The sequence below is a fragment of the Physcomitrium patens genome, chromosome 25 (assembly GCF_059467195.1).
Source record: "Physcomitrium patens ecotype Gransden chromosome 25, ASM5946719v1, whole genome shotgun sequence".
Lineage (NCBI taxonomy): Eukaryota > Viridiplantae > Streptophyta > Bryopsida > Funariales > Funariaceae > Physcomitrium > Physcomitrium patens.
The window spans coordinates 3,887,537-3,913,519 of NC_143434.1; the positions used below are offsets into that span (position 1 = coordinate 3,887,537).

At 42.0% G+C, this 25,983-nt stretch overlaps 4 protein-coding genes across 5 annotated transcripts; 2 read left to right on the forward strand and 2 right to left on the reverse strand.

Annotated features, from left to right (window-relative positions):
• The first annotated feature begins 10,467 nt into the window (after nucleotides 1-10,467).
• Nucleotides 10,468-12,644, forward strand: LOC112278535 (uncharacterized). The gene is made up of 5 exons (XM_073532069.2): nucleotides 10,468-10,726; nucleotides 11,020-11,093; nucleotides 11,479-11,597; nucleotides 11,771-11,854; nucleotides 11,973-12,644. The coding sequence occupies exons 1-5, from the start codon at nucleotides 10,591-10,593 to the stop codon at nucleotides 12,109-12,111; spliced, it is 552 nt and encodes a 183-aa protein (XP_073388170.1). The 5' UTR covers nucleotides 10,468-10,590; the 3' UTR covers nucleotides 12,112-12,644.
• A 194-nt stretch (nucleotides 12,645-12,838) lies between these two features.
• LOC112278534 (uncharacterized) lies at nucleotides 12,839-15,160 on the reverse strand. Its single transcript, XM_024512159.3, has 8 exons — nucleotides 14,920-15,160; nucleotides 14,507-14,646; nucleotides 14,271-14,366; nucleotides 13,792-13,887; nucleotides 13,606-13,684; nucleotides 13,317-13,363; nucleotides 13,178-13,237; nucleotides 12,839-13,062 (listed from the first exon to the last, which is right to left on the reverse strand). Exons 1-8 carry the CDS (start codon nucleotides 15,050-15,052, stop codon nucleotides 13,009-13,011), a joined length of 705 nt encoding a protein of 234 aa, XP_024367927.1. The 5' UTR covers nucleotides 15,053-15,160; the 3' UTR covers nucleotides 12,839-13,008.
• A 499-nt stretch (nucleotides 15,161-15,659) lies between these two features.
• On the forward strand, nucleotides 15,660-17,654 carry LOC112278533 (tRNA-splicing endonuclease subunit Sen2-1). Its single transcript, XM_024512157.2, has 6 exons — nucleotides 15,660-15,754; nucleotides 15,945-16,245; nucleotides 16,441-16,568; nucleotides 16,739-16,920; nucleotides 17,077-17,173; nucleotides 17,394-17,654. Exons 2-6 carry the CDS (start codon nucleotides 16,008-16,010, stop codon nucleotides 17,565-17,567), a joined length of 819 nt encoding a protein of 272 aa, XP_024367925.1. The 5' UTR covers nucleotides 15,660-15,754; nucleotides 15,945-16,007; the 3' UTR covers nucleotides 17,568-17,654.
• Nucleotides 17,655-18,253: 599 nt separating this feature from the next.
• On the reverse strand, nucleotides 18,254-25,416 carry LOC112278532 (histidine kinase 5). Of its 2 annotated transcripts, none has more exons than XR_016500978.1 (10): nucleotides 23,109-25,416; nucleotides 22,828-22,985; nucleotides 22,453-22,691; nucleotides 22,014-22,303; nucleotides 20,823-21,895; nucleotides 20,577-20,688; nucleotides 20,140-20,467; nucleotides 19,590-20,056; nucleotides 19,299-19,465; nucleotides 18,254-18,934 (listed from the first exon to the last, which is right to left on the reverse strand). XR_016500978.1 is itself a non-coding variant. In XM_024512156.3 (10 exons), the coding sequence occupies exons 1-10, from the start codon at nucleotides 23,286-23,288 to the stop codon at nucleotides 18,719-18,721; spliced, it is 3,213 nt and encodes a 1,070-aa protein (XP_024367924.1). In that variant the 5' UTR covers nucleotides 23,289-25,416; the 3' UTR covers nucleotides 18,254-18,718. The 2 variants fall into 2 exon arrangements, 1 of the variants encoding a protein (XP_024367924.1); XM_024512156.3 differs by having other exon boundaries at nucleotides 19,299-19,448.
• Between the last annotated feature and the right edge of the window lie 567 nt (nucleotides 25,417-25,983).

Here is a 25,983-nt window from a genome sequence, read left to right on the forward strand (position 1 = left end):
CCACCGCTACAACAGATCCTTGTGCTTCGCTGGAGCCAACCGCCGCACCACAAGATCAATAACCACCACGTTGTCGGCAGTTGATGGAGCAGTCGACACCACCAACCTTCTTGCTGCACCGCAACAAGGGAGAAAACGTAGCCAGATACCGGCTGTAGAACCTCCGCAGCAACGCAAAACAATGAAGGAGCACACCAGAAGAAGAAAGAAAAACAAAAACAAAAACAAACAGACCGAAAAAGTGCAACCGGGGTGTAGAACTACCCCGGACCCCTGCAGCCGTCCGAAAATCCGGCCGGCATCCATCTGGCCGGTAAAGAAAACAATTCTTCTTTTTCTTTTTTCTTTTATTCTACTTCTCTTTTCTGATTGTCTTTTCTTCATCCTTCTTCTTTCTTTTTTTTTTTTTTTTTTTTTTTTTCTATCTCCACTACTTCCTCTCTGTCCCTCTATTCTATTTTTATTGTTCAAACTATAGATGCCCTTTTCTTTTTTCTTTCTTTTCCCGTTTGTTTATTCTTTTCTTTTTGGATTTTTTGAATCAAGAGTTCTACCTCAACATCTAGCCTAATTTAAATACCAAATACTGATAAGACTACTATTAAAAAATCATAAATTTTATTAGCTAATCTAAAGAGAAGATATTTAATCTGAAATCCCTTCTCAAGGAAAACTCTATACGAAATCCATTTTTGCAACTATCATTATATATATATATATATATATATATGCTATTTATCTCAAAACTCTTATACTAATTCACTAAGCTAGTGACTTTAAACACCATAAGTATATTTTTTAGACTAAAACACACTAGTGAGTCAATTCCATGACTTATACATGGTATTGATAGCCTACACTTCATAAAGATATCCACAAATACATTTCTTTGTATTATTCATGTCAAATTGTCAAACTAAGATTCGTACAAATAAGCAAGCCTTATGATAACTCAATTAACTACTTGTGATGTTTATGCATTAGAGACTAGACTTTATTGGTCCTATTAAACCTCTTATGTAATAGTAAAATAAATATATATTTATAGCAACAAATTATGTTACCAAATAGTGTAAAGCACATGCACTAAAAACTAATAATTCCTCAATTATTACAAAATTCTTTTAAATATATATATATATATATATATATATATATATATATCATTATTTGATTTGGATGCTCAATTAAAATAATCTTAGATCAAGCCACATATTTTATGAACAAGATAATTTAATAATTACTAGACAGTTTTATCATCAAGTATTGCAAATCCACGACCTACTATTTTCAAAGCAATGGTCTAGCCAAATCTACTAGGAAAACCATTATTAACATGTTATGTTGCTTCATATATAAGAATAAGGTTAACTGAGATGAATATTTACTAGCTATTGTTTAGACCCATTATGTGGCTTATAAAACTGTAATAGACCATTCTCTATTTGAATTCATATTTGGTGTTCATTTCCTACTCCCCACAAAGTACATTGTGCCCACATTTGATAAACTTATATCTTTGAAAGCCTCAACTTGTCACGGCCATAATCATGTAAGCTAATAATTACATATAGAAATAGGTAGAAGTAAGTAAAAGTAGATAAAAGTAAATTAATTATATATTATTTAATATGGAAGCTTCCTAGAAACTTCCTAGATGCTGCTTTGACTTCATAGGTGTCTTTAATTGACTTTTTGGATTAGAAACGTGGTCAACAAGTTGGCCATGTGCCAAACATGTTGTTAGCTTGAAGATCAAGCTAACTATGTGGCCCACACTTAGAAAAACTTGCCTTGTAAGTCAAGGCATGTGTCCTACAAAGTCAACACATATTAGAGGTCCTATAGAATGTTGCCACGTAGCCCCTAGTTAGATAGTATATATAGAGACAAGAGTGAAGGCTTCTTCACTCTTGTTAACTCCTTTCTTGCTTCTAGTCTAGTTTCAAGGGTCTTTAGTTTTCTTGTCTTTTGGCAATAGCCATTCCAGTTTCTCTTTCAATATATATACTTGTTTATGTATATTTTGTTACCTCTCTTTGAGTAAAGGCTCACTTATCTAAATTGTTTTTTCATCGAGTTCTTGTCCTTGACAGATTGACAAGAGTACACCTACAATATCAGAGCTTTGTCTAATCTTGATTAAGAGTGGATTACCCCTTTTTTCTTGATAAGATATAAGCGTATTAGAAGTTGTGGATTACCCTCTTCTAAACTGATATTGTCCTTAGTATTTTTTTTGTCCGCAAGTCCTCTCTTCTATTTGTCTTGAGCGATATTAGACATCTTCTCTCTTCTAAGTGTTATCATGGCAGAACTCCTTGAAATGAAGAGTGCAATGGTACAAATGCAAGAGGAATTGAGGGAGTTAATGCTTGCAATGCATCAACTCAATTTACCACCACAAAGAGCAACAAGATTGGCAAGAAGTGAAGATATAGAAATGGTTGGAGCTGCTTCAATATTTGTACCAAACCATGTCCTTTCTCCTATGGTAGAATGTCCTTTAAATGTTAGAGAACCAAGAATTGCCTTACCCGAGAAGTTTGATGGCACTAGATCCAAGTTTCGAGGATTTATCAATCAAGTGCAGCTTGTGATTGAACTTCAACCCCAAAGCTATCCAACTCCAGGATCACAAGTTAGATTCATTGGTACACTTCTTTCAGGTTCGGCACTATCGTGGTTTTCATCTTTTCTTGAACGACGAGATCCAATATTGGATAATTTAGAGGCTTTTTTGGCAGAGTTTCGATCCATGTATGGAGAACATGATGCAATTCGTGTTGCAACCAATAAGATCCGTATTTTACGATAAGGCAATCGATCAGTAACGTTATATGCTTCACAATTTTGACAACTTGCAACTGATATCAAGTGGGATGATGCTGCACTTATTAGCCAATTTCTCTACGGATTACAATATGAGGTAAAAAAAATTAATGCTCAACTTACCTGATCCTCAAACATTGAGTCAAGCAATTGACTTTGCTGTGAAGTGCGACAATCGTCTTTTTGAATTCTAATCTGAGAACCGTACTAGTGGACCTCAACGTTACCATAATTCAATGGCAACACCAACACCTGTTCAACACATACATTCGGAAGTAGAGGATATGTAAATTGATAGAGTACGTTTCAAACCTCTTACTGAGGAAGAAAAGACTCGTCGTCGTTAAGAAGGATTATGTTTATATTGTGGAGAACCAAAGCATAATGCTCAAAATTGTCCAAAGAAACGACGCAATCACAAAATGAGGAGTATGGCTATGAAAGAAGATAATATGTCAGAAAACGAGTTTGTCCAGCTAAAATAGGGACCGTGCGGCTAGAACCTTACACAACATCTAGTAAAGGTCCTATTCTCTCCTCAAAGCCCTCTCCTTGTTTTACATTAAATGTTATTTTAGGACCTAAACATTACAAAGTCTCTGCCTTATTAGATTCAGGAGCCTCAGCATGTTTTTTAGATGAAGAATTTACTAAAAGACATAGCATATCTTTAGTAAAGAAAACTAAACCTGTTCATGTAGAAGTCATAGATGGTCGTCCATTGTCTTCTGGAGATATTACTCATGAAACCCTTCCTATAGAAGTAATAATCAATGGTCATAATAGTTTTGTAGTATTTAATATCATTAGATCTCCCTCTAATCCAGTCATTTTAGGTTTATTGTAGTTAGAAAAATACAACCCTCAAATAGACTGGATTTCCCGAACTCTTACTTTCTCTAAAAGTATAACTAACAGTGTAGTTAAGCAAGTAAAGAGTCATAAGTCCAGTTCAATTAAACTCGTATTTATAGGTGCAAAAGCTTTTTTGCATGCTGCTATGAAAGAATCACCATACATTATTTATGCTACACCCGTTTCTACTGGTGAAAAGACTTCAAGTGGCATTCCAAGCCAATATCAAGAATTTCAAGATGTATTTGAAAAAAAGAATGCAGATACACTCCCGGAACATCGTCCCTATGATTGCTCAATTGACCTTCAAGAAGGAGCACAACCGCCATTCGGACCAATCTATAGTTTATCACAAAATGAGTTGGCTGAACTCAAGGAATATATTGAAGAAAATCTAGCCAAGAATTTCATACACCATTCTAAATCTCCGGCAGGAGCTCCAATTCTATTTGTGAAGAAAAAAGATGGATCATTGCGGATGTATGTTGATTATCGAGGACTCAACAAGATTACCATCAAAAACAACTATCTACTACCTTTAATATTCAGACTTCTTGATCAGCTGAATCAAACTAAGATCTATACAAAAATAGAATCTAGTACGCATCAAAGAAGGAGATGAATGGAAGACTGTGTTTCGAACTAGGTATGGACATTTTGAATACAACGTCATGCCTTTTGGACTTACAAATGCACCAACAGCTTTTCAACATCTAATGAATGATATTTTTTGAGAGTTTTTGGACGATTTTGTGGTATGTTATCTAGACGACATCTTGATCTATTCTAAGAATCCAAAAGAACATGAACTTCATGTTCGTTGTGTGTTACAAAAATTAAGAGATGCAGGACTCTATGCCAAGATAGAAAAGTGTATATTCCACACTACTCAAGTCGATTTTTTAGGTTACATAATTTCAAATGATGAACTTATGATGGATCCTAAGAAAGTTCAAATTATTATAGACTGGAAGATCCCAAAAACGGTAAGAGATGTCAAATGTTTTTTGGGATTTGCCAACTACTATCGGATCTTCATCAAAGACTTCTCTCGAGTTGCAGCTCCACTTATACGTTTGACTTGTAAAGACAAACTCCAATGGAATCAAGAAGCGGAAGTTGCTTTTGAATCTTTGAAGACAGCGTTTGTTTCTGCACCAATCTTGTATCGTGTTGATTTTTCCAAAGCATTCTTTATGGAAACAGATGCATCGGACTTTGCTCTGGGTGCGGTTTTATCACAAATGGGAACAGATGACAAACTTCATCCAGTAGCCTTTCATTCAAGAAAATTCTCTAGAGCAAAAATCAATTATGAGATCCACGACAAAGAACTTCTTGCAATTGTGGATTCTTTTCAAGAATGGCATCATTATCTAGAAGGCACTTCTAGTCCAGTCACCGTGTATACGGATCACAAGAACCTCGAATATTTTATGTCAGCATGCGTACTAAATTATCGCCAAGCTCGTTGGAATATGTCTTTATCAAGATTCAAGTTCATCATCACTTATCGGCCAGAAAAACAACAAGGTTTATCCGATGCCTTGTCTAGACGTTCTTATCTTGCACCAAAAGAAGGAGATGCAGCTTTTGAGCAACAAAGAACGGTTCTCTTGAAGCCAAAATAATTTCATCTTCGAGCAATAAAATCAACATTGATTGTTGATTTAACTTTCCTTAAGCAAGTCCAATTAAGTATGTCTTCAGACCCTCTTGTTCATGATATCAAGAACAATTCTTCTAAATCTCATGATCCATTTAAATTTGAATTCAAGAACAACCTACTCTATTTCGAAGGACGCCTATATGTTCCAGAAGGAGAAGCACGTTTACGTGTTCTTCAAGCTCGTCATGACTTCCCAACAGTAGGACATTTCGGATATAATAAGACTTTAGAGCTGATATCTAGGGATTTTTGGTGGCCTCAAATGTGGAAGGTAGTTAAAGATTTTGTACAATCATGTGATATTTGCTCAAGATCAAAAAGTCCTCGTCATCGACTTTTTCGACTTCTTCAGCCATTACCCATTCCAGAACAACCATGGTCTTCTGTTTCTATGGACTTCATCACGGATCTTCCAATCTCAGGTTCTTATGACTCTATATTCGTGATAGTAGATCGTTTTACCAAGATGGCACATTTTGTACCATGTATAAAATCTATCACAGGTGAAGAAACAACTAAGCTCTTTCTTGACAATATCTATCGCTATCATAGATTACCCAAGGATATTGTATCAGATAGGGGAACTCAATTTGTATCAAGATTTTGGCGGACTCTTTTCAAGATTCTTAAAGTGGATATAAAACTATCTTCGGCATTCCATCCTCAAACTGATGGACAAACGGAGCGTGTTAATCAAGTTTTGTAGCAATATTTAAGATGTACCATTAATTACCAACAAGATGATTGGACAACTCTTTTGCCATTGGCAGAGTTTGCTTACAATAACACGGTACACTCTTCTACAAAACAAACACTTTTCTTTGCTAATTATGGTTATCATCCACGACTTGATATTTTTGACTTTTCAAAAGTTGATAATCCTGCTGCGAAAGATTTGGCAATTCATTTATCAGAGCTACATGCAACGATGAAGGTGCAGTTAAAAGAGGCTCAAGAACAACAAAAGGCCAATGCAAATGTCTATCGAAAGGAACAACCATCATTCGTCTTGGGTGATAAGGTATGGCTACTTCGTCACAATATCAAGACCACTCGTCCTTATGACAAGTTGGACTATCGAAGGCTGGGACCATTTTCTATTTCTGCACAAATCAATCCAGTTGCATATCGTTTAGATCTACCAGAGTCAATGAAAATCGATCCAATATTCCACGTGTCTCTTCTTGAACCATACAAGACAGTGAACATACCAAGAAGACGACAAGCTCCACCTCATCCTATAGAAGTGGACAATAATGAAGAGTTTGAAGTAGAAGAAATCTTAGATTCAAGGCGACGCTGAAATAAATTAGAATATCTTGTCCATTAGCGCGGATATGGTATTAGTGAATGCACATGGGAGCCAATAAAGAATCTTGCAAATGCACCAAAGGTGGTGGAGGCTTTTCATCGACGACATCCATTAAAATCAAGATGAAAACCTTCTTTATAAAAGAAACAACATCTAGGCAAGATAACATTCTACTTTTAATTCTTATTCGTAGCTTCGTTGTAGTAGTGGCGCTTAGGAGATGGAGAACCAACAACCAGCAGATTCAACTCAAGAGCCTTCATTTGCTGACCTGCCGGACGAGACATTATGATTGTCACAACCTTCAAGTCGACGCAATCGAGATGAAGATCTTCAAGAACGACATATTCTTCCTCGAATAGATCGTGAGATACAACGCGTTTGGTATCATGATTTGGGAAGGGACTCCCGATGTTTGGTGATTTTGTTAGAGGTAGGAACAACTCCTGATGGTATTCCAAATATTCTATTCGAAGGAAGTTACGAAGGCCTCAACAATGATCAAATAACTGGGTGGTCTTTCCGCCCTAGTATGGGACACTACCGATGGTTGAGAGGCCCTATCAATCATCTTCGAAGAGAACAAAGATTAGAGTATGTGGCGAATACAATTCATCGCATCATAGATTTCCTCAACATATGATGACCGCTCTTCGTAGAACACGTCCCTAGAAGAGGAGATAATGTCACGGCCATAATCATGTAAGCTAATAATTACATATAGAAATAGGTAGAAGTAAGTAAAAGTAGATAAAAGTAAGTTAATTCTATAGTATTTAATATGGAAGCTTCCTAGAAACTTCCTAGATGCTGCTTTGACTTCATAGGTGTCTTTAATTGACTTTTTGGATTAGAAACGTGGTCAACAAGTTGGCCATGTGCCACACATGTTGTTAGCTTGAAGATCAAGCTAACTATGTGGCCCACACTTAGAAAAACTTGCCTTGTAAGTCAAGGCATGTATCCTACAAAGTCAACACATATTAGAGGTCCTATAGAACGTCGCCACGTAGCCCCTAGTTAGATAGTATATATAGAGACAAGAGTGAAGGCTTCTTCACTCTTGTCAACTCCTTTCTTGCTTCTAGTCTAGTTTCAAGGGTCTTTAGTTTTCTTGTCTTTTGGAAATAGCCATTCCAGTTTCTCTTTCAATATATATACTTGTTTATGTATATTTTGTTACCTCTCTTTGAGTGAAGGCTCACTTGTCTAAATTGTTTTTTCATCCAGTTCTTGTCCTTGACACAACTATTAAAGCACTCGTTGGCAATGTGAAATATCTTAAAAGAATAAATAAATTATGCCATTATGCTATAATTCAAATTGCATATAGTTAAAAAAAAATATTCAGTGCATTTCAAAAGAAGTACAAACCTTGTAAATTCAATAGAAGCAATATGGTCATTTGGTGCTCTAAAGACCCAAAAATTTGAAATGCCAAATTTGATGCATTATGACATGGATCCTATAGAATTCAGCTTGCATTATCCAATAATACAATTTTATTCATTAATTAGGATCATTATGATCTATATGCCACTATTCTAAATATAAATAAGCTTTCTTAATATAAATTTGCAACCTCAATTTCTATGTACTCACATGCTGTTCTCTTAAAAGATATCATTTCCATTTACAATTCCAAGTTGCACTTAACACATTTCTTCAAGATTGCAGTTACCTACATCACGACATCATTAATTAAACACAATATAATTACAAAGCAACCAATCTTATTGAAGTTAAAAATTGTAGCCAACATGAAAACATTTGGAAACTTTCACATTAATCTAGTTCTTTATACAAATACCTTCTCAACAATAATTTTCCATTTCAAAACACACTCGTCTTACTATCTTGTATTTACACCTTTTGTCTCTTTGTCTTCTTGTTTTTATCTTTGTTTCAAAGATTTTTCTCTTCTACAACAATGGCACCATGTTCTTGTGCACAATTCTCTACCACACTCAAAATCCAAACATGGATCAATATGTAAGACAACAATTGAGCCAATAGTGTAGGATTATAGAATTACTATCACTAACTCTTATTTGACGTAAACAATAAGTGGTATTGAAAGTTTTTAGAAAATATGGCATAACACAAATCATTAATTGATCAATACTTGGGCATGATTGAGGATGAAGAGATCTTGTAAAATGTTAATTATCTCAAAGTGGTATTTGGATTTGACTTCTTAAGAGTCACTAGCCATGGATCCAAGTATGAGGGCCATATCCAATGATAATACTTGCATTTGTGGCATACTTTTCTTAGTATTTTTTTGCAAGCAAGTCAACATTATTTCAAATATCACTAAAGACATATATTTCTTGGCCGAGGATGAAAAAACAATTGACTAAAGCACAATCATCAACAAACAATTGTATTACTATTGCTTCTTTCTTTTGAGTATATATAACCAAGTATTGGCATTATGTTGCTAAGTTTGAGAATATACCACCCTGAAAATCAATCAAAGACATTAGAGGAAAGGCAAAGAAAGACACCAATGGCAAGTGCTTCCAAGAGTAGCACAATGAAGAAGCCAAGTACAAGAAATATTGTGTCGACATTGATGTCCACACCATCGCAGTTGACTCACGAAATCCCACTTCAAGAAAAATGATCTGAGAAGCGACAGTCTAAGAAACCTGGTCACAGCACAAAATCTTAAGCCGCATAATAAAAAAGTTGGTGGCATTAGCCAATGAAGAAACCATGAGATCACAACATCAGAAAGACTATATCTAGGATATGATTCATGAATATTACAAGCTTAACTTGATGTTATAATTGTAGATTAAGTTGTTGAATCAATGTTGCTTGAAATCATTAAATTAAAATTATTTTAAAATTGTTTGAAAATATACCAACTAATTATTTTAGAGTCTCCAAAGGTTGTTGAATTAAAATAAGTAAAATCGATTTTGAAATTTTAATTTTTTTATTAACTTAAATTGAAACTAAATTAAATAAAATCGAAGCTAAATTAAAATGGATTTGAGTAAAAACTGTAAATCCGAGCTCGGAAAACACCAGCTCCCGTGGCCTAATGGATAAGGCATCTGACTTCTAATCAGGGGATAGTGGGTTTGAGACCTTTGGGAGTAAGAGTATGTGATTAAATTTCATTCGAAACTTACATTGAATAATCCCCGCGCCAATGAACTGTGAATTGTTTGTACAGAATGTCTTTTCGCGTCTACTTGCGTTTCGTCGCTTTGCTGTTGTAGTTGCTTCTCCTCGCTTGGCACGGTTCGTCATCACTGCTTCTCTTTGCGTGGTCGAGCACGCCGTGTTTCCTGGAATGGGATGCCCAAGAGGGTGACAGCCCCGTCGAGCCGTTGCGAGCATGAAGCCCAAGTTTGGCGCAGTGGTCGTTTTAGTAGTCATACTGAACAAGGAGTCAAAAGATAGATAAGCTTAGTCACAGTATAATGACCGCTGAGCGAATTCGATTTCGATTACTATTGGAAACAATATGTTTAAAGCACTACCAGTAGAACTCGAATCCACAATCCCCTGATTAGAAGTCAAATGCCATATCCATTAGGCCACGGGAGCTACTGTTGTTATTTGCGACTTTACTGATCCGGGTGCGGAGCTCTTTACTTTGAAACTTATAATCGATGATAAAAAAACGACTCTGTCAGTAATTCAGTTTTAAGCAATGTGCAACACGGTGCCTGCAACCGTATTTCGAATCGTCCGTTGGTGGGCGACCACGGGTCGTCGGTTGCTTGTTCGAGCACCATTTCCTCGCATCGCTGCTCTGCAGCATGTGTAAGTGCTTTGTGATTGTTGCTCTTCCATATTTGGTGATGGCGGTCTCGCACTGTTGGTCTACAGAGGATTTACGAACTGAGTGGCGACTCTGAAAGTGCGGTGTCGAGAAGAGGAGGTCTGTTGGGAGGCTAAGATGGCAGAAGAGACAATCCTCACAGGGGACGATCTGATGATGGGTCCTCCTTCGCCGATGATACCACCCGAGCTTGCATCGCATGTTCTGGACGGCATTGAAACCTGCTCTTCCTCCCTTCGTCGTCTTTTCCACTGTAAGCCCCGCTTCTGCATTGAACTTGCTCGCTTCCGAACTTTGAGGTGGCGGGGAGGACTCATGTTTGGTGTTATTTTTGTCGTGATATCGGCAGAGACTCTAGATTTCGTAAAGTTGGGCGGATTTCTTATGAAGGACTCGTATGGGTTACTTTTTGAGTTTCTATCAATCTTTTTTTCTCGTGGCAGTCGAAAGTTTTTCCTCGAGAGTTTGGTTCTGTATGAATGGTTGAGGCAATTGTCAGGATTTGGCAATTTTTGAGGGCAATTCTGATTAATTTGTAAACTGCAGGCCTTCATGTGAATGATATCGAACCTTTCTGTCAGGACCACATCATTCTGTATCGCCGCTGTTCTGAACAAAGGGTAAACCTTCTGTATAATTCACTAAATTTTAAACCCTAAACCCTTGGCAACTCTGTGAAGGTCGTTTGAAATCCCTGGCATCTTCTCTTCAACCTCTGGGGGTTCTCTTGTTTCTTATGCATTTTCGTAATTAGAGCTTTATGAGCTGGCAGCACCTCAGAGCTGTATGTCATTTCCAGGTGATTCTCTCATGCCCCCAGATTGAGGACAATTGAGGACTTAGTTAATCATGGAACACACGGTTCTCATTAATTTGATGCACAGTCCAAACCCTAAATTCACTTTTTCTGCTGGGTATGCTTGGAGCGATGTTATGGAGGTTCATGAACCATTTGAAGTGATTTTACAATAATTATGATCTGGGATGGGTGGGCTGTCACATCAGGATGCCGAGGTAAGAAAAAGAATACAAGATGCGGAGAAGACACTAGCACTTACCATGCCGGAGACTGATGCTCGAGAGCGGTTAGCGCAGTTGAAAACCGAGGCCGAGGTTCTAGAAAGGTTAGCTCTTCAGAACGAACGGGGTGCATCGATTATAACTTATTTTTGAGATTTTATTATCTATTTAAAAGTTCATGTGGAGGGGTTTATGCTGTAATTGCGCGACTCGGAAAATGTATCAGTGCAGTTTTTCACATTTCACAGTATTTGACATTCAAACGTTTGCGTGACAGACGGATGATTCTAGCCTCCGGGATAGAGGGTGTTGATGGGTTTCGGCAGCGCTGGAGTATGCATGGTCGCCTGTATGACACCAAGTAATATTTCTAACGAGTCTTCCCGTAGTGGAAATGTGTGCCACAATCCAAAGTTCGTTTTCAAGAATGAAGTATATTACTGCAAGTTATGTCTTATCATGTACGCCTGTTGTTACAGCAAGAGAATAGAGTGCATCGCTTCGGGATTGGAAAGCAGGGTAAAGCACGAACCACCTCAGGAGCAGCATTCAAGATCATGGTGGAACTGGAGATCAGGTTCAGGTTCTGCCCCTAAGGGAGATGTTGTGAGCAATTGATCATGGATGCGGGATTTATACTCCGTGGAGGAATTTGGGATAGATTCCTCCCTAAAGTTCCTGGATTAGGTCGTAATGAACGGAAAGCCAGAATCGATTTGGTCACCTGCATGCAGAACTGGGGCAACTATGACAAGTGTTCAAATGACAACTATAGTTTAGGGATCATATATAATTGATGAAGATCTTCAGAAACTACAGCGGCAGATGATATGTTCACCTGAAGCTTGCATGTGCTTGCTAGAATGAATCAACAATTTCCTCTCTATTGTATTGGACTAGGTTCTATAGATCCGGCTATGGCTCTGAAATCTAGAGAATGGTGAAGATTCCCAAGGTGATGTAAGGATCGATACAGCAAAGCAGCATGGTGGTGTTGGCATATTTCTGTAAATGGAATTGTAGGAAACCCTTGTGCCAAGATGGCGTCTCTGGATTATCGTGACGCTAGCAGCTTCATCCAGTTGATGAGATTTTTTTTAGTTCTCTGTATTCGCACGTCACATAAACTCTAATGAGAGACCTTCCCGACAGACGTTAATCGAGTAACCTGTGGTTCACGCAGAGTGTTGAGTTCATGATCCATTGAATGGGCTGGATCATGCTGTGTTTGTAGCGGGCTTGACGTGCGTTGCTCATACTTCATTGGAGATTTGTTGGTAAATAAAGAATTGATGCATGTAGAAAAGTCACCTCAATCTCAAGTGCATCTCATGATAGATAGTGGTAACTTCCCGAGGATCAAGCTTTCATGGAATTATGAGAAAAAATACTGTTTCAAGTGACGAAGATATCCTCTTCGTACAAACTCATTGAAAAGAAAAGAAAAGAAAAGAAAAATCTACTTTGGCAACTCGGACAAAACTCTGGATTTCCTCTTTTGCTGAATCTTAATACTTAATCACTAATTCCGCCACCTAGATGATGCTGGAAAAGGGATGCCATTTCAAGCTGCAGAGTAAAAGAAAATATTAAATCTCCATTTATTACATATACGCTGTTTGAAGGTCACAAATCACACCAACTACATAAAATAAATCTTAGCACAAAATCTTAACGCACTTACCGCGGTAATAGCAGCCTCAGCTCCCTTATTGCCTGCCTTCCCACCCGCTCTATCAATGGCCTGCACAAGAGAAACTTGTAAGTACTGAGTATGAGAAACTCAAATGTAATACAAACAGGCAGTTAAAAAAGCAGAGTACCTGCTCCATGTTCTCAGTTGTGAGAACACCAAATATGCAGGGTACATCTGCAGCCACGAAAGCCACATATCATGAGAACGAACTGGAATCATCAACATCCTGCAGTGAACATAGGGATTTAAAACCAATGTAGAGTTGCAGATCACATACAGAAATAACTGCGTAGACCAGATTCCTAAACAGCTGTTTCGAAAAAGAACTCATTCAATTTACACCACATACCATATGTTCTAAGCCATTAGAGTATAGCAATCACTTGACGACTATTTGGATTCCAAGAGGTACTTACTTGACTTCAAACTAGCCGACATAATTCCCGAGGCAGCGGAGTTAGCGACAGCATCATAATGAGTGGTGGCACCCCTTACCTGCGCAATAGACCGACCATAAAACGTTTCAGATACGTAACGATTGGCCTATCCATGTGCTCAAGCACATTATTGATCGAATTCCAAAGCAAGTGGCTGTAGCTTACCACAGCTCCGATACACAAAATTGAATGGTACTTCTTCGACAGTGCGAGCTGTTGGGCAACCACCGGAATTTCAAAGCTTCCAGGCACCCAGATCACCTGCATTAGAATTATATTCAGGAGAGTTAATATCCTGGTATTGTGTGTTCCTCAAACACAGCAAAGGGCTAGGCTTTCAGGCACCAAAGAGAGAAAAATTGCACGTGAAGATCCTTCTAGTACTCTTACCTTCTGAAGTCACCTTCTGTGCTAATAAATTATTACAAGGTGCACAAAACCTGCTCAAGATCACTGTGTATTTGTGCCTACGAGTGCTATGCTTCAAGATATTTTCTCTTACCACAAGAAGCTTATAGAATGCCACTAATAGTCCCCAATTTCTCGAATTAAATTTTGATTAATTTTGATCAACATCTCCAAGAATGGAAGTTCAGATAGTCACTGAGGTGCACTTAACAAAGAGCTGAGGGAAGAAAACGTACGTCGATATCCTCTTCTCGCACTTGATATCTATGGAACGCATCCAGAGCTCCCGCAAGTAGAGGCCTAGTTATGACTTCATTGAAGCGACCCACAACCTACACATAATTCCCCAGAGTTAGACCGTACAGCCGTCACAAAAATGCTGGTTGTCTACTTCTGAATTATACCAACTAAACCCAGAAAATAGAAAAAATCTAAAAAAACTATTTTCTGGGTTTCAGACGAGAAACCGTACCACGCCAAATTTTAGACCCTCGCCCTTCATTAAGGATCCCGTCACTTCTTTGATTGCTGCTGATACCTGCAGCCTCTGATTGAGTCTCTTGGGACAGGGGATACCTCGACATTGAGATCCCGCCTGCCACGAAGACAACCCTAAACAACACAATTACTAGTCAATTACAAACTAAAACCACAACCCATTACGAGGTAACCGAATTCTATCTCAAGTTTCTTTGATCAATACACTGTCTTTTTCTCTCCCTCAGTATTAAAATACACAAGGGTTGAGTCTCGCCAAGACTGTGAAATGCAGGAATACCTCATCGGTCAAGTCTGAGATTACAGACCAGGACATTACATCAACACATGTACATCTGACAAGTAGACACAAGCAGACGAGAAAAAAATCTAAAAAAACCCACGTACCTCCATTAAGCTTCACTGAAGTTCCAAGAAAAAATGCGGTGGAACTCAGCATTCGCGGGGACGCACTCACTGATGCGGTTTTCAGCGCACTAAAGCTGGTAGCAGCCCAAGCTCTCGTCAGCGTTGACTCCATGGCTTCAAATTTCAGTTCCTTCACTCAGACAATGCTCCACTCTTCACGGAAACAGCAGAGGATACCAGATTGCAATGAATCAACACTTACAGTGTAGTTCAGTAATGTACCAGAGAAATGGGTTTCTAGGCTGACCCTTGGGGGAAGCAGTAGTCTCCGAAACAAGGCCACAGTAGATGTCTCTCTCGAAGTTCCCGTGAGCTCGCTCCGTTCTCAGTTCCCAACACCTAAATTGACGGACCCTAAAATCCTGAACCTTGACTTGTGTGTTTCTCCGAGAGTTTTGTTGTTGACTGCCGTGCGTGTTGTGGCTGTGACGATCTGCAGTGATAGATTTGGTTAGTGGAGCATCGAGAATGCCTTTCACCAGACGACCCTTGCAGACCACCATCACCTTCGTGGCGCTGAATGGTGTGCTTTGCCTGAGTTTGGGTCCTATTTACGACTTTGTTTGCGACCTCCCGTACTGGGCCCGCCGGGTTAGTGTCGATGCGCTCGTCTTTCTCAAAATCCGGCTCATGTTTATGCTTTCGTTTTAATTTCCTGAAGTGTGACCAGTTGCGCGTTTGTGGGTGTGTAATTCCTGAATTTGGTTTTTGTGACTCAGAGGGAAAGACTCAGGCAGGAGCGAGAGCTTCAGGTTGCAGGAGTGTCTCAAGGCGCACTCCCATCCGAGAATACCCAGAGCTGATATGAAATAGGGTAAGATTTTCAATTAGGTTTTCCTGAAACATAGCGGGTGCCTGGGCTGCATTGGCAGGTCACAATGCTTGAGCTCCATCATCGCATTGCTTGTAAAATGGCTGTACAGTTTGAAAATTTGTAAAATCTGTAAGTCGATGAGTAGTAGTATCCCTTCTAATTTATTAAAACCTGAACATTTGATGCGCAGGATGAGACTCTAGAGAGGATCAGGAGCAAAAAGAAATGTAGGGCAAGCTTTTTATTAAGAAAGATGAAGTTGGGTGTGAGATGGAAGTCCCGAGAGGCAGCTGCAGTTGCCTTGGAGGAGCCCATCTCCAGTTTATATAAAGAGTTGCGGGAGTGGAAGTCTGTAGAAGGTCTCCTCGTCCATTCATCCGTAATTTTGAGTATCGATTTTGCCAAAGCGCAAATCCTCAATCGCGCATGCTTCGGCAAACCAATATACTGTGCTACCTCACCACAGGACTCTGTTCCAACAACTGCTACTCGTAAGAAATACGTCCTTCTTGTCACGAACTACATGCTTTTTCTTATCGTCACTCCTTGTGTAAATTGTGTCATAAGAATTAGTTTTTAGTGCTCCGCATTTAATAGGGATATGTGTACGGTTCTAAGGACCTGTGGCAATTTTGAGAAGCATTGGTGGGGATAATTGTAATTATTGTTTTGAACCTGGCATGAAGGCGCGCCTAGGTTGCTTGAAGTGAACGCTGAACTTGAGGATGTGCGAATGTTCCAACTGGGATTGGAGGAGGCTTTCTTTCTTACTTCTGAGTTAGAGTGCATATGTATTTGCAGGCAGATACCCGAGGTTTGTTTTTGCAACCCCTGGCATTTATCAAGAGTATCTTTAACTGAAAACTAAGAACCGTAATGTCTAGATTCTTCAGTCCTATCTGATATCGTTTTGTTTGCGGCCAAGGATTTACCACCAGGGTTCCGTAGCTTTGATGACTTATTTATCTAGCTCTTGTTTTGCAGGGGCGTGTGGTTCTCTCTAAGGAAGAAGTCTGGAGGTGCATGCAAGCTAGCAAGCCAGAATTTGGGCAACTTTACATAGCCTACGCCCATTTACGTGCTAAACAGTGGGTAGTGCGTTCTGGCATTCAATATGGTGCAGACTTCATGGCTTACCGTCATCATCCTGCTCTAGTCCACTCAGAGTGAGTGACAGAAGGGCGTTATAGTTTAAATAAACTCGTTCCCATCATTCCTCTCTATATTGATCTTGTATTCGGTTGAGTTGAGCGTCACATTTTGCACTCATTGCATACATGATTCTCTAAAGACTAAGCGTCTTGCCGTGTCACTTTTGGCAGTTATGCCGTCATAGTGATGGTAGAAGGACACGAGGAAAGGATGAAGACATGGACTGAAATGCAAGCTATGAACCGTCTGTGTGGTAGTGTTGCCAAGGTAAACTGTGAACTCTGAAGGCGGAATTACTCTTTTGTGTCTAAGCTTGCTCTGTATGTGCGCCTCGTAGGTTACACTGGATCAATGAAAGTTTCATTTTCTCCTTTACCTGCTCTGCATGCAGATAGATCTTTCCTATACTAATTCATTGCTTGGTTTCAATATTCTTTCCCATTTATCAAAAGATTATGTTGTTGATGTATTCCTTTCGTTTGACCAGACACTGTTGCTGATTCATTTCATTCCGAAGAGGGAGGGTATAGATTTGTCAAGTCCACTCTGTCAAGGGGACTTTGTAGTGGAGGCTGTGGAGGTTCGGCGATGGTTACCAGAGAAGAGTCGTGAAGAGAGTGATGCATCTGTCAAGCCGGTGTTGAATTTTGCCATCAGTTAGTTCAGGGTCTAGATAGAGGAAATGTATACGTGTTTTTGGCTTTGTGGCATTGTTTTCCTTACTGCAATATAAACTAGCTCTTTGTGATCTAGTAGCCTAACTTGGACACAAACCTGAGGCTTGAGCACAGCAACACAATAGGCTCAAGCTTTTACACCCATCGGACGGATCGTAATTTTATTATTTTCCTCCTGTGCGCAACTGCAGAAGTCTACTCGAAGCTGAATTCGTATTAGGCTTCAAATCTCAAAACTTTTAATATTCTTACAACTTATTTCTCTTCTTTCAGTTTAATTTTTCAAGGGAAGTTCAGATTAGATTTCGTCCTACTTAAGCTTACAAGGGAAAGTGTTCCAAAAGTCCTACTTCCCAATTCTTCAAGATCTCAAATCATGAGAACCATTTCGATACTTCATACACAAACACTACGGGTGCAATAAGAAAAAGTATATGTTACATGCCTACATAGTCATGAGAGATGGTGTATTGAGTTCGCTGTTTTCTCATGTCTGAAATCATTGTGAATACATGCAGCTAAATCATTTTGCAGAAAGAATTCCTTGTGGAGATAACAATCCTGTGATTCTCTTCCACGTTCCTAACAATAGATAGTGTTCGAATAACACATGGATTCAAACGTAAAGTGGGCAGTTATCCTAGCGCTCAATCAGGCTTTTGCGACACGATTAGTTATCAAAGACGATGTCGCGAACTTTTAAAAGGTAGAATAATCTGTGAGTGGCTTACGCCAAGTCAACAAAATACAAGCTTCTTCCTAAGACTTATATCAATATAAAACCAATCCTGCCAATCTAAGGCAGAAAAGGGAGAAGAATATCGACATCTTGTGAGACATATCCACTGTCCCTCAAAAGTTTCACGAAGTTGTGCCACAGAGCACCTTCATGTCCATGTGCGAACAATTGTGTCTCAAACTCGCGAATTCCAGGCAGAGTTCTGTGACCTTGATTGTGTGTGGGAAGAGCCTGAGAGTGATTGCGGAGACAGGAGGAGATTTTGTTGCTGTTGTTAGAAACAGCCGCTCGAGGCAAATTTCCAGCTCGAGAAACAGGCACAATTGTGCCTGAGGACTTCACTCCTCTATTTTGACGAATCGATGAATGCCTAGAGAGCACAATAGGCTCAAGCTATTACACCCATCTGGACTTTTTTCCAACCCACTTCTCCAATGCTCTTTGCAGGATTCCTTTGGTCACAGGTTTGCTGATGTAGTCGTCCATTCCTGCTGCCATGCACTTCTCCACCTCTCCTTCGGATGTGGCTGCAGTGAGTGCCACTATAGGGATAGTATGCGAGATGCAATCCTTCTGCCGCACTAGCCGTGCCGTCTCGAAGCCATCCATAATCTGCCGCGCCACTCAACCCAGTTCGTTTCATTAGAATCCATCGACAATATACATCAAGCTTTGTTTCCTACTTGAAGCTCTACACCCACAAGTAGAGCTTGAATTTGCTCAAGGCTTTACTACGCTCAGGTGAGATAAACTGATGACTATGTAAACAAACTAACAGTTGGGTCTCCAAGAAATAGCCAAACTAAAGAAAAAACTGAAAACAGACTTGCATCGGGAGATATGCAGTAAATACTTCTACTGAGGGAGGTATTAGCTGCACACAAGTCCATAACAGAACAGATCGAAACTACGAATGAGGAATGATGCAATTAAAAAATCGTCACGGCTGGAGTGAAGTAGCAAAATTGTCACATACAGGCATATGACAGTCCATGAAAATGATATCATATTCATTTGAGCGCTCCAGCAAAGTAATGGCCTCGACACCATTGCACGCTACGTCCGAGGTGCACCTCAAATTGTTGAGCAGTCGCTGGGCAACCATTTGGTTCACTTTATTGTCCTCCTGCACAAAAAAGAGATCTGACGCTCATCGGAGACAGGAATGGAATCGTAAGAAAACGACATCACATTACTCGGCAGACGATGTCGCAAAAGAATTAACAGGATTGACTAGTAAGATATGGAGTAGGATGTGGTCGCTTACCACAATGAGAATATTAGGATTCCGGATAATTGGTTGGTCTTCCATCAGGACGGTAGATTCTGAAGAAGGGCTGCCTTCTGTAACAGCGTCCAACTGCTGGTCCACGCTGTTTTTGTTCTTTGAAGCAACTTCGAGGAGCCCGCCGCTGGATTTAGTTGGCGAGAGTCGTCTCAAGCCCAGAGGCGCAGATCGCATCATGTCAAGAGTAAAATCCGGTTTCATTCGGATACATTCACCTCCTCCAGAGAAGGCCACGGACAAAGCATCTCGGAGGTAGGCTTGTCGAGGGGGGCGACTGAAGCACGCACAGCACCCAAGGTCGGCCAGAAGTCGCTGCGACGGAAGACTGTGCCCTACCCGACCCAGCATGACGACCGCCAGTGGCTTGATTTCAAGCGTGTTTGTTGACGCAGCTTTCTTCATCTCGTTTCCGAAAAGCTCCACTACTGATCGCTCTACAATAGCAACTGCAGAAAAATGATATTATGTCAATCCATGGTCAACACTCGAGCCCAGAGATATGGATAATTTAATCGATAAATTAACTTACCTTGGAAAGGCTGTCGAATGGAAACTGAATGTTTCAGAGCTCCGAGAGCCTCGTCGACATTGCTGCATGCCTTAGCGTCCAATCCCCACGCGCGTATCTGGTCACATACGGCTTCCTTGGTCATTTCATGGTTGTCGACCACCAGCACACGCCTCCTTTGCTTGTCGATTTCAGCATCGTTTGCAGTGGCCTCCGTGGTATTGGAGGTCGTAGGAGGTTTGTCTCCTTGCTCGGAGGAAGGGTCCAACTCAAGAGGTAAGGTGAATGTAAACTTGGAGCCTTTGCCTTCCTCGCTTTCGACACCGATACTACCTCCCATGAGCTCCACCTTGTTGATTTCCACACCATATAAGAAACACAGCCAGATTCCATAATACAAAAACAGAATGTACATTCAATCCATTTGGGATCAAAAGCAGTCAGCTCAGGATTCTTACAAGTCGTTTCGAAACTGCCAAGCCAAGACCTGTGCCGCCGTAGGTACTCGTCGTTGAAGTGCTGCATTGAGTGAACTTCTCAAACAGCATGTCCAGTTCGGTCGCCGCAATGCTGCATCAACATGTCACAAGTGTGATCTCTCTGTCATGTAAGTCGTTGTTCGAAAGGGTCTCCGAAGACTACGACCAAGGAAACAAGCTTCCTGCACGCGAATCCAAACCTACTACACAAGAGTAGAAGCTTACCCAATGCCTGTGTCGATCACCGAGAACCTAAACCAACGAACTGTTCGGGGTCGGTCAGAGTTTGCCGAGTTCGCTTCCTCGTCATCATGCGCATCGCTGCGAGCGGTCGTGGCACCAGTTGAGGTGGAACTCATCTCCGTTAAGTTCTTTCCGGCCGCCCTAGTGCAGCAGCAAGGATTCTGCGGACACAATTCGGCTGCATCAACCGACTTCTCATTGCTGCACCGCCCTTTCTCATCCCCCATGCTCCCATATAGTCTCTTCCTCTTATTATGGCTCGCGAAAACAGGTGGCTTCACTTGGGAGTCCTTCGTAATGGGATCCGACATCACTTCCTTCCCGATGCCTTCCGCAAATATGTCCGTCTTGTTGACCTTATCAATTTTAAGACCTTTATACGATTCGCAGAGGGTAATTTGAGCTCGGATGTTCTGGACAGCACGGTTTCTTCGCTGCCCGTCCTCTGGGTTGTGCACAAAAACGGGCTCAGAGTCATCAGGGCCCCAGTGTCCGTCCTTAATCTTGGTATCCAGTGCAGAAGCTGCTTCCCCAACCGGATTTGCCACGGGAAAATTCACTGCATTCATGGCGGAGGAGGGAGTGGCGCCGCAGTGGGAGCAGTTCACGTCTCCCGTGTCTAGTTCCTGGTGGCATTTCTCGCATACGAGAGACACATCGACAGCGATGTAGCCCATGTGGGTAAACTTGCATGCGTTTCCCACGAGGTTTATAAGGACCTGCCGAAGCCGAACGGCATCCACGAAGACCGCAGACAAAGCAGGACGGTATCGAACCACCATCTCCACTCCCTTAGGCTCCGCCCTAAGAGCGAGCATGCTTCCCACGTCTTCAACCACGTTGCGCAAATTACAATGCACTGGACTGATGGTCAATTTCCCGGCGTCAATTTTGGAGAAATCCAAGATGTCGTTGATGATCGACAACAGGCACTCCCCGGAGGTTCTTATGGTTTCAAGGCATTCCTGTTGCTCAGGAGTGGGAGCTGTTTCCAGGAGAACTGAAGCCATGCCGATGACTCCATTCAACGGTGTTCTGATCTCGTGGCTCATAATCTGATGTTCAACGCACAATAGAGCACATCACACAAATTAGGTTACACATGAAGAGTTTATAGAAACCAAAACATTTAGAACTGTCATCGTAAACAAATGAGTTTAGTTTGATCCTCACAGCGAGGAACTCGGATCTTGCTTTAGCCGCTTTCTCTGCTTTGTCACGAGCAATGGCGAGATTCGCAATCAGTCGAGCTTGCTCCTCTTCCCAATTCCTCCTCTCCGTGATATCCGTAATAGACCCAGCCATTCTGGCCGGTTTGCCATCTTTATTCCAGAGAGCCTGACCACGGACACGAAACCACTTGTAGCTCCCATCCCCCGTCTGCAGGAGAGTTTCCACGTCGAATGGGGGAGACTCGGCACTCTTCGTTGCCAGATAGTCTTTCATGGTCGCCAACACAGAATCTGGAGGATGACTCAAACAAACCTCTCTTGAGATCAACGCTTACAAAGCCTCAGTATCCGTTGAAAAGATTTTCTCGTACTAACAAAACCATGCGTATGAGAGTTGGCTGCCGAGAATGCAAACAAAGCAAAAAGGTTTGAGCACTGACCGTGGTGATTGGGATGCAATCGGGATTCAAAAACTCCAAAAGAATCGTCGACTTCCGTAGCGCCAAGTCCTAACATGTGCTTATAACGCTGAGAGTAAAACACCTGGTTAGTGACCATGTCCCAATCCCATAGACCGTCATTGGAGCCCCGCACCGCAAGCACGTAGCGCTCCTCGCTGCGCCGAAGAGACTCTTCCGCTTCTTTCTTCCAAGAAATGTCTTCCAAAATCCCCACAAAACTACACAATCGTAATCCAAATTGCTCCACGTTAGTAGACATTAAAAAGAAATCATTCCAATGAACATCACAATAGCGTGTTCTGGCTTGTGAAAACTCGGAAGAAGCCTCACATACAGGAGTGTGGGCATGCATACCTGCCAAGTCCAGGGCAGCCTGTCATGTCCACTGATTGCACGTTCACCCATATGTAGGAATTCTTCTTATACTTGTGCATTAGGCGATACTCGCATTGAATTTGTCGATTGCAATCGGCGGGAGAGGAGAAGTGTCCGAACGCAAGAGCCCACACAGCCTGTGCACATCAATCAACCAAGAAAAGAAGCACTTCATGCTTCCGAATTCATTCCACATAGTTCTATCTATTGCCTGCAGTAGAAATTCAGATCCGAAGGAATAGTTGGCACGGATAACCTACAGGCAAATCTTCGGGATGAACAAAAGAGATCCAACCCAGATTGAGCAATTCCTCCGCAGAATCCACGCCGGTCATCATCTGGTATGCTGAATTGGTGTAGATGTTCTTCGCCTCGTGGTTGCACACGAACACCGCTCGTTGCCCAAGACCGCCGGGCACAAGGCCGTCTATGATATTCATCTTTGGAAGCCTAATTCCACTAAAATTCAAGCCCGCTTGTAAATATCTCAACACAAGAAGACTAGTAGTTCGAATCAGCCTGTGGCGACCTGAAGGCTTAAGGAGATTTGTCTATATTTGGAAATTAACTTCTGCAACGTGGCGATTCTGTTGAAAAGACCTGATTAGTGCAGAAGTCCTGAATTGGTTCTCATCCCCACCGGTTTTGCTAGGTATCGAGGCTTTGCGAGAAAACTGATGCTGTGGTCAATCCCGTGATCAATCAACCTGGCTCTTATTCCCTCTTCTACCTGAACACTTGGACTTGAATTACCATAATTACTAACTCTAATGGATTCCTCTATCATCCTTGAAGCACAGGCTTGCTCTGTTGGCCTGCAGTATGAGATAAGGATAGATTCCCATCGTACAGGAGAAAAAGCTGTTTAAATACCATACTAGGCAGATTGTTTATGTTCAGACAGAACCATCACGAATCCAATGCTCATAAACGAACTCCAATGACAAGTGAGACGTATCAAGTTTGGTATGCGGCAAAAGATCACAAGAGGTTTAGGATCATCATATTAGTGCAACGGAGATATATAGACGACGTATTCAGACGAAGTCCTTGGTCTACCTTGGATCAAACAATGCCACTTACTGTAACCGCCTTTCGGTGCTCTGCTTTGGACATACTTGGAGATACTGGAAAGCCCCGAAGTAATCCAATGCGAACCCACCGCATCCCTGTGTGCACAGTAACACACTACTACCTCTCTCGTGCCTCCATCGCAAGCGTGAACAGAGGTACCGGACCCTGAGAAAACTATAATTCCTCCGTCGCCGGATCACCTGTGCCCTGAATTCTACCCCGACCAGCTCCAATCAGATCAATCAGAACAGAAGTCAGAGGAAACCGGGAGTAGTCTAGTCTAGCTCGCTGAAAGTGCCGCTGGCTTCTGTCTGCGCCAAAGAACACCTAAACCATACAGAGACGAAGCACCAAACACCACCTGCCTGGTGCAGGAGCAATACTCCTTATTCCGATCCCTTCGCATCGACACCCACACGGCACACTCACCGACTGTACACTCCGTTCAATCCACCCAGCACGTCCATCCCGTGAGCTCGCAAACCACCAGGCCACACCATCCCAGCACCGCATCTCGCAATCAATCGCAACTTCGACGCGGAACCAATAAGATGCAACCAGATCAAACTCAACTGCCGTACCCCAAGCCAGCAGTCCGCCGCGGCAGCTCCCCGCAAGAAACTTCAGGGGCACTCCTAATCGACTTGCGGGGATTCATCCATGCGAGAGAATCTGGGGACGGGCATCGTTCGTTCCCCTTTACAGCATATCCAACATCCGTCAACTGCTAGCCGTAACTCACATGGCTACAGTAAACTGAATGGCTCCGCTCGCCCGCTACGGAAGCACCTCCTCGTAGTTGGATTCCACCGCGGGATTTCATCCAGTCTGGGCAGCGGGCGGTCAGAGAGCTGGGCAGAATAAATCTCCACAGAAAAACTAAATCGATCCATAAGCTGGGCAGGAGGAACTTGGGAGGGGTTAGCATTGGTAGCCAGGGCTCGATTCTTGACGACTGAACGCCACTTTTGGGGTATCCAAGGGGCATAGAAAATGGAATGTCAGTTTTGGCCCTCGCGACTCTTCTACATCCCTGCGCTTTCACCTGGTTCTCCGACTTCTTGCGCTGGCTCCGAACTCCACTCTACCACTGCTTGACTCGCTCCGACCGTTGTGGCTGAGCACCCGATTCATCCGGGCGGGCTGGCGGGCATATCAAATTTGATTCATAAAGCTACACGACATCCACGATTGGATGAAACGCAAAACAAATACCTGGTAGGGGGACGTTCTATCGTGTCCTCACTGGCCCATGTCTTACGACTGCAGAGTAATCGATACCACTCGCTCGCCTCCCCCCAACAGCAGCTGCTAAATTCCTGGACTTGCAACGCACAGGCACACCCTTCGAGTGACTGCCGCGGCTGCAGCAATACCCGTCACTGAACCATTCGTCGTCTCAGTGCCGTCCATGACCAACCTCGACTGATCACATGCCCACAAAGTATAACTACTTGCGCCTACCGTGCGCCGCGACCCACACACCTTCACTCCGCATTTCCCACACGAACTGGAGTTACTAACCATTCCCCGCGCTGAATCGCGCGTCATTTCCGCCAACATCTGACACGGATAAAATAATTTTTTGCCGGCACGTGACCACAAACCTACAGCCAAGCTGCCACGGCTACCACGCTGCCCGAAAACAACTAAAGGCGAAAAAAAGTAAAAGCAGTAGCGCGACACACGAATCCCCCATCACCGCATCCGGCGCCTGAGACCGTCCTCCGCAGCCAGCGGAAACGGAGATAGGGCAAAAAGGCTGCACTACGGACACCCCTGACCGCACTGCGGATCGTAAGGCATGCCGTGCCAGCGCAGCCGACTGGCACGGCACTGGACGGTATGAATATCCTCGCTACCGGACGATCTGCCCTGACGTCAGGGTCTGATACTATCCGAGCTAGAATGAGGGGATTAAGTGCCGAGGCTTAGCTATAGTTCTATTCCTGGCCCGTTTTGAGTGATGCCGATGAGTGTTGGTGTCACTTTGGTTTCTTTGAATGTGCATCTCGTTGCATGCGAGACGGAAATTTTTGTGGGGATTGTAAAAGAGGTCGG

What these genes read in the sequence shown, in the direction of transcription:
- LOC112278535 (XM_073532069.2), top strand. Translation starts at nt 10,591, where the DNA reads ATGGCAGAAGAGACAATCCTCACAGGGGACGATCTGATGATGGGTCCT. An exon ending in CCTTCGTCGTCTTTTCCACT is followed by an intron (nt 10,727 to 11,019) that starts GTAAGCCCCGCT and finishes TGTAAACTGCAG; the next exon opens with GCCTTCATGTGAATGATATC. An exon ending in GCCGCTGTTCTGAACAAAGG is followed by an intron (nt 11,094 to 11,478) that starts GTAAACCTTCTG and finishes CTGTCACATCAG; the next exon opens with GATGCCGAGGTAAGAAAAAG.
- LOC112278534 (XM_024512159.3), bottom strand. Translation starts at nt 15,052, where the DNA reads ATGGAGTCAACGCTGACGAGAGCTTGGGCTGCTACCAGCTTTAGTGCG. An exon ending in TGCGAGAAGAGGATATCGAC is followed by an intron (nt 13,888 to 14,270) that starts GTACGTTTTCTT and finishes ATTCTAATGCAG; the next exon opens with GTGATCTGGGTGCCTGGAAG. An exon ending in CTGAGGCTGCTATTACCGCG is followed by an intron (nt 13,063 to 13,177) that starts GTAAGTGCGTTA and finishes TTTACTCTGCAG; the next exon opens with CTTGAAATGGCATCCCTTTT.
- LOC112278533 (XM_024512157.2), top strand. Translation starts at nt 16,008, where the DNA reads ATGAAGTTGGGTGTGAGATGGAAGTCCCGAGAGGCAGCTGCAGTTGCC. An exon ending in TGTTCCAACAACTGCTACTC is followed by an intron (nt 16,246 to 16,440) that starts GTAAGAAATACG and finishes CCTGGCATGAAG; the next exon opens with GCGCGCCTAGGTTGCTTGAA. An exon ending in TTTGCAGGCAGATACCCGAG is followed by an intron (nt 16,569 to 16,738) that starts GTTTGTTTTTGC and finishes CTTGTTTTGCAG; the next exon opens with GGGCGTGTGGTTCTCTCTAA.
- LOC112278532 (XM_024512156.3), bottom strand. Translation starts at nt 23,288, where the DNA reads ATGAATATCATAGACGGCCTTGTGCCCGGCGGTCTTGGGCAACGAGCG. An exon ending in TTCATCCCGAAGATTTGCCT is followed by an intron (nt 22,986 to 23,108) that starts GTAGGTTATCCG and finishes TGATGTGCACAG; the next exon opens with GCTGTGTGGGCTCTTGCGTT. An exon ending in ATTGCATCCCAATCACCACG is followed by an intron (nt 22,304 to 22,452) that starts GTCAGTGCTCAA and finishes GTCATCCTCCAG; the next exon opens with ATTCTGTGTTGGCGACCATG.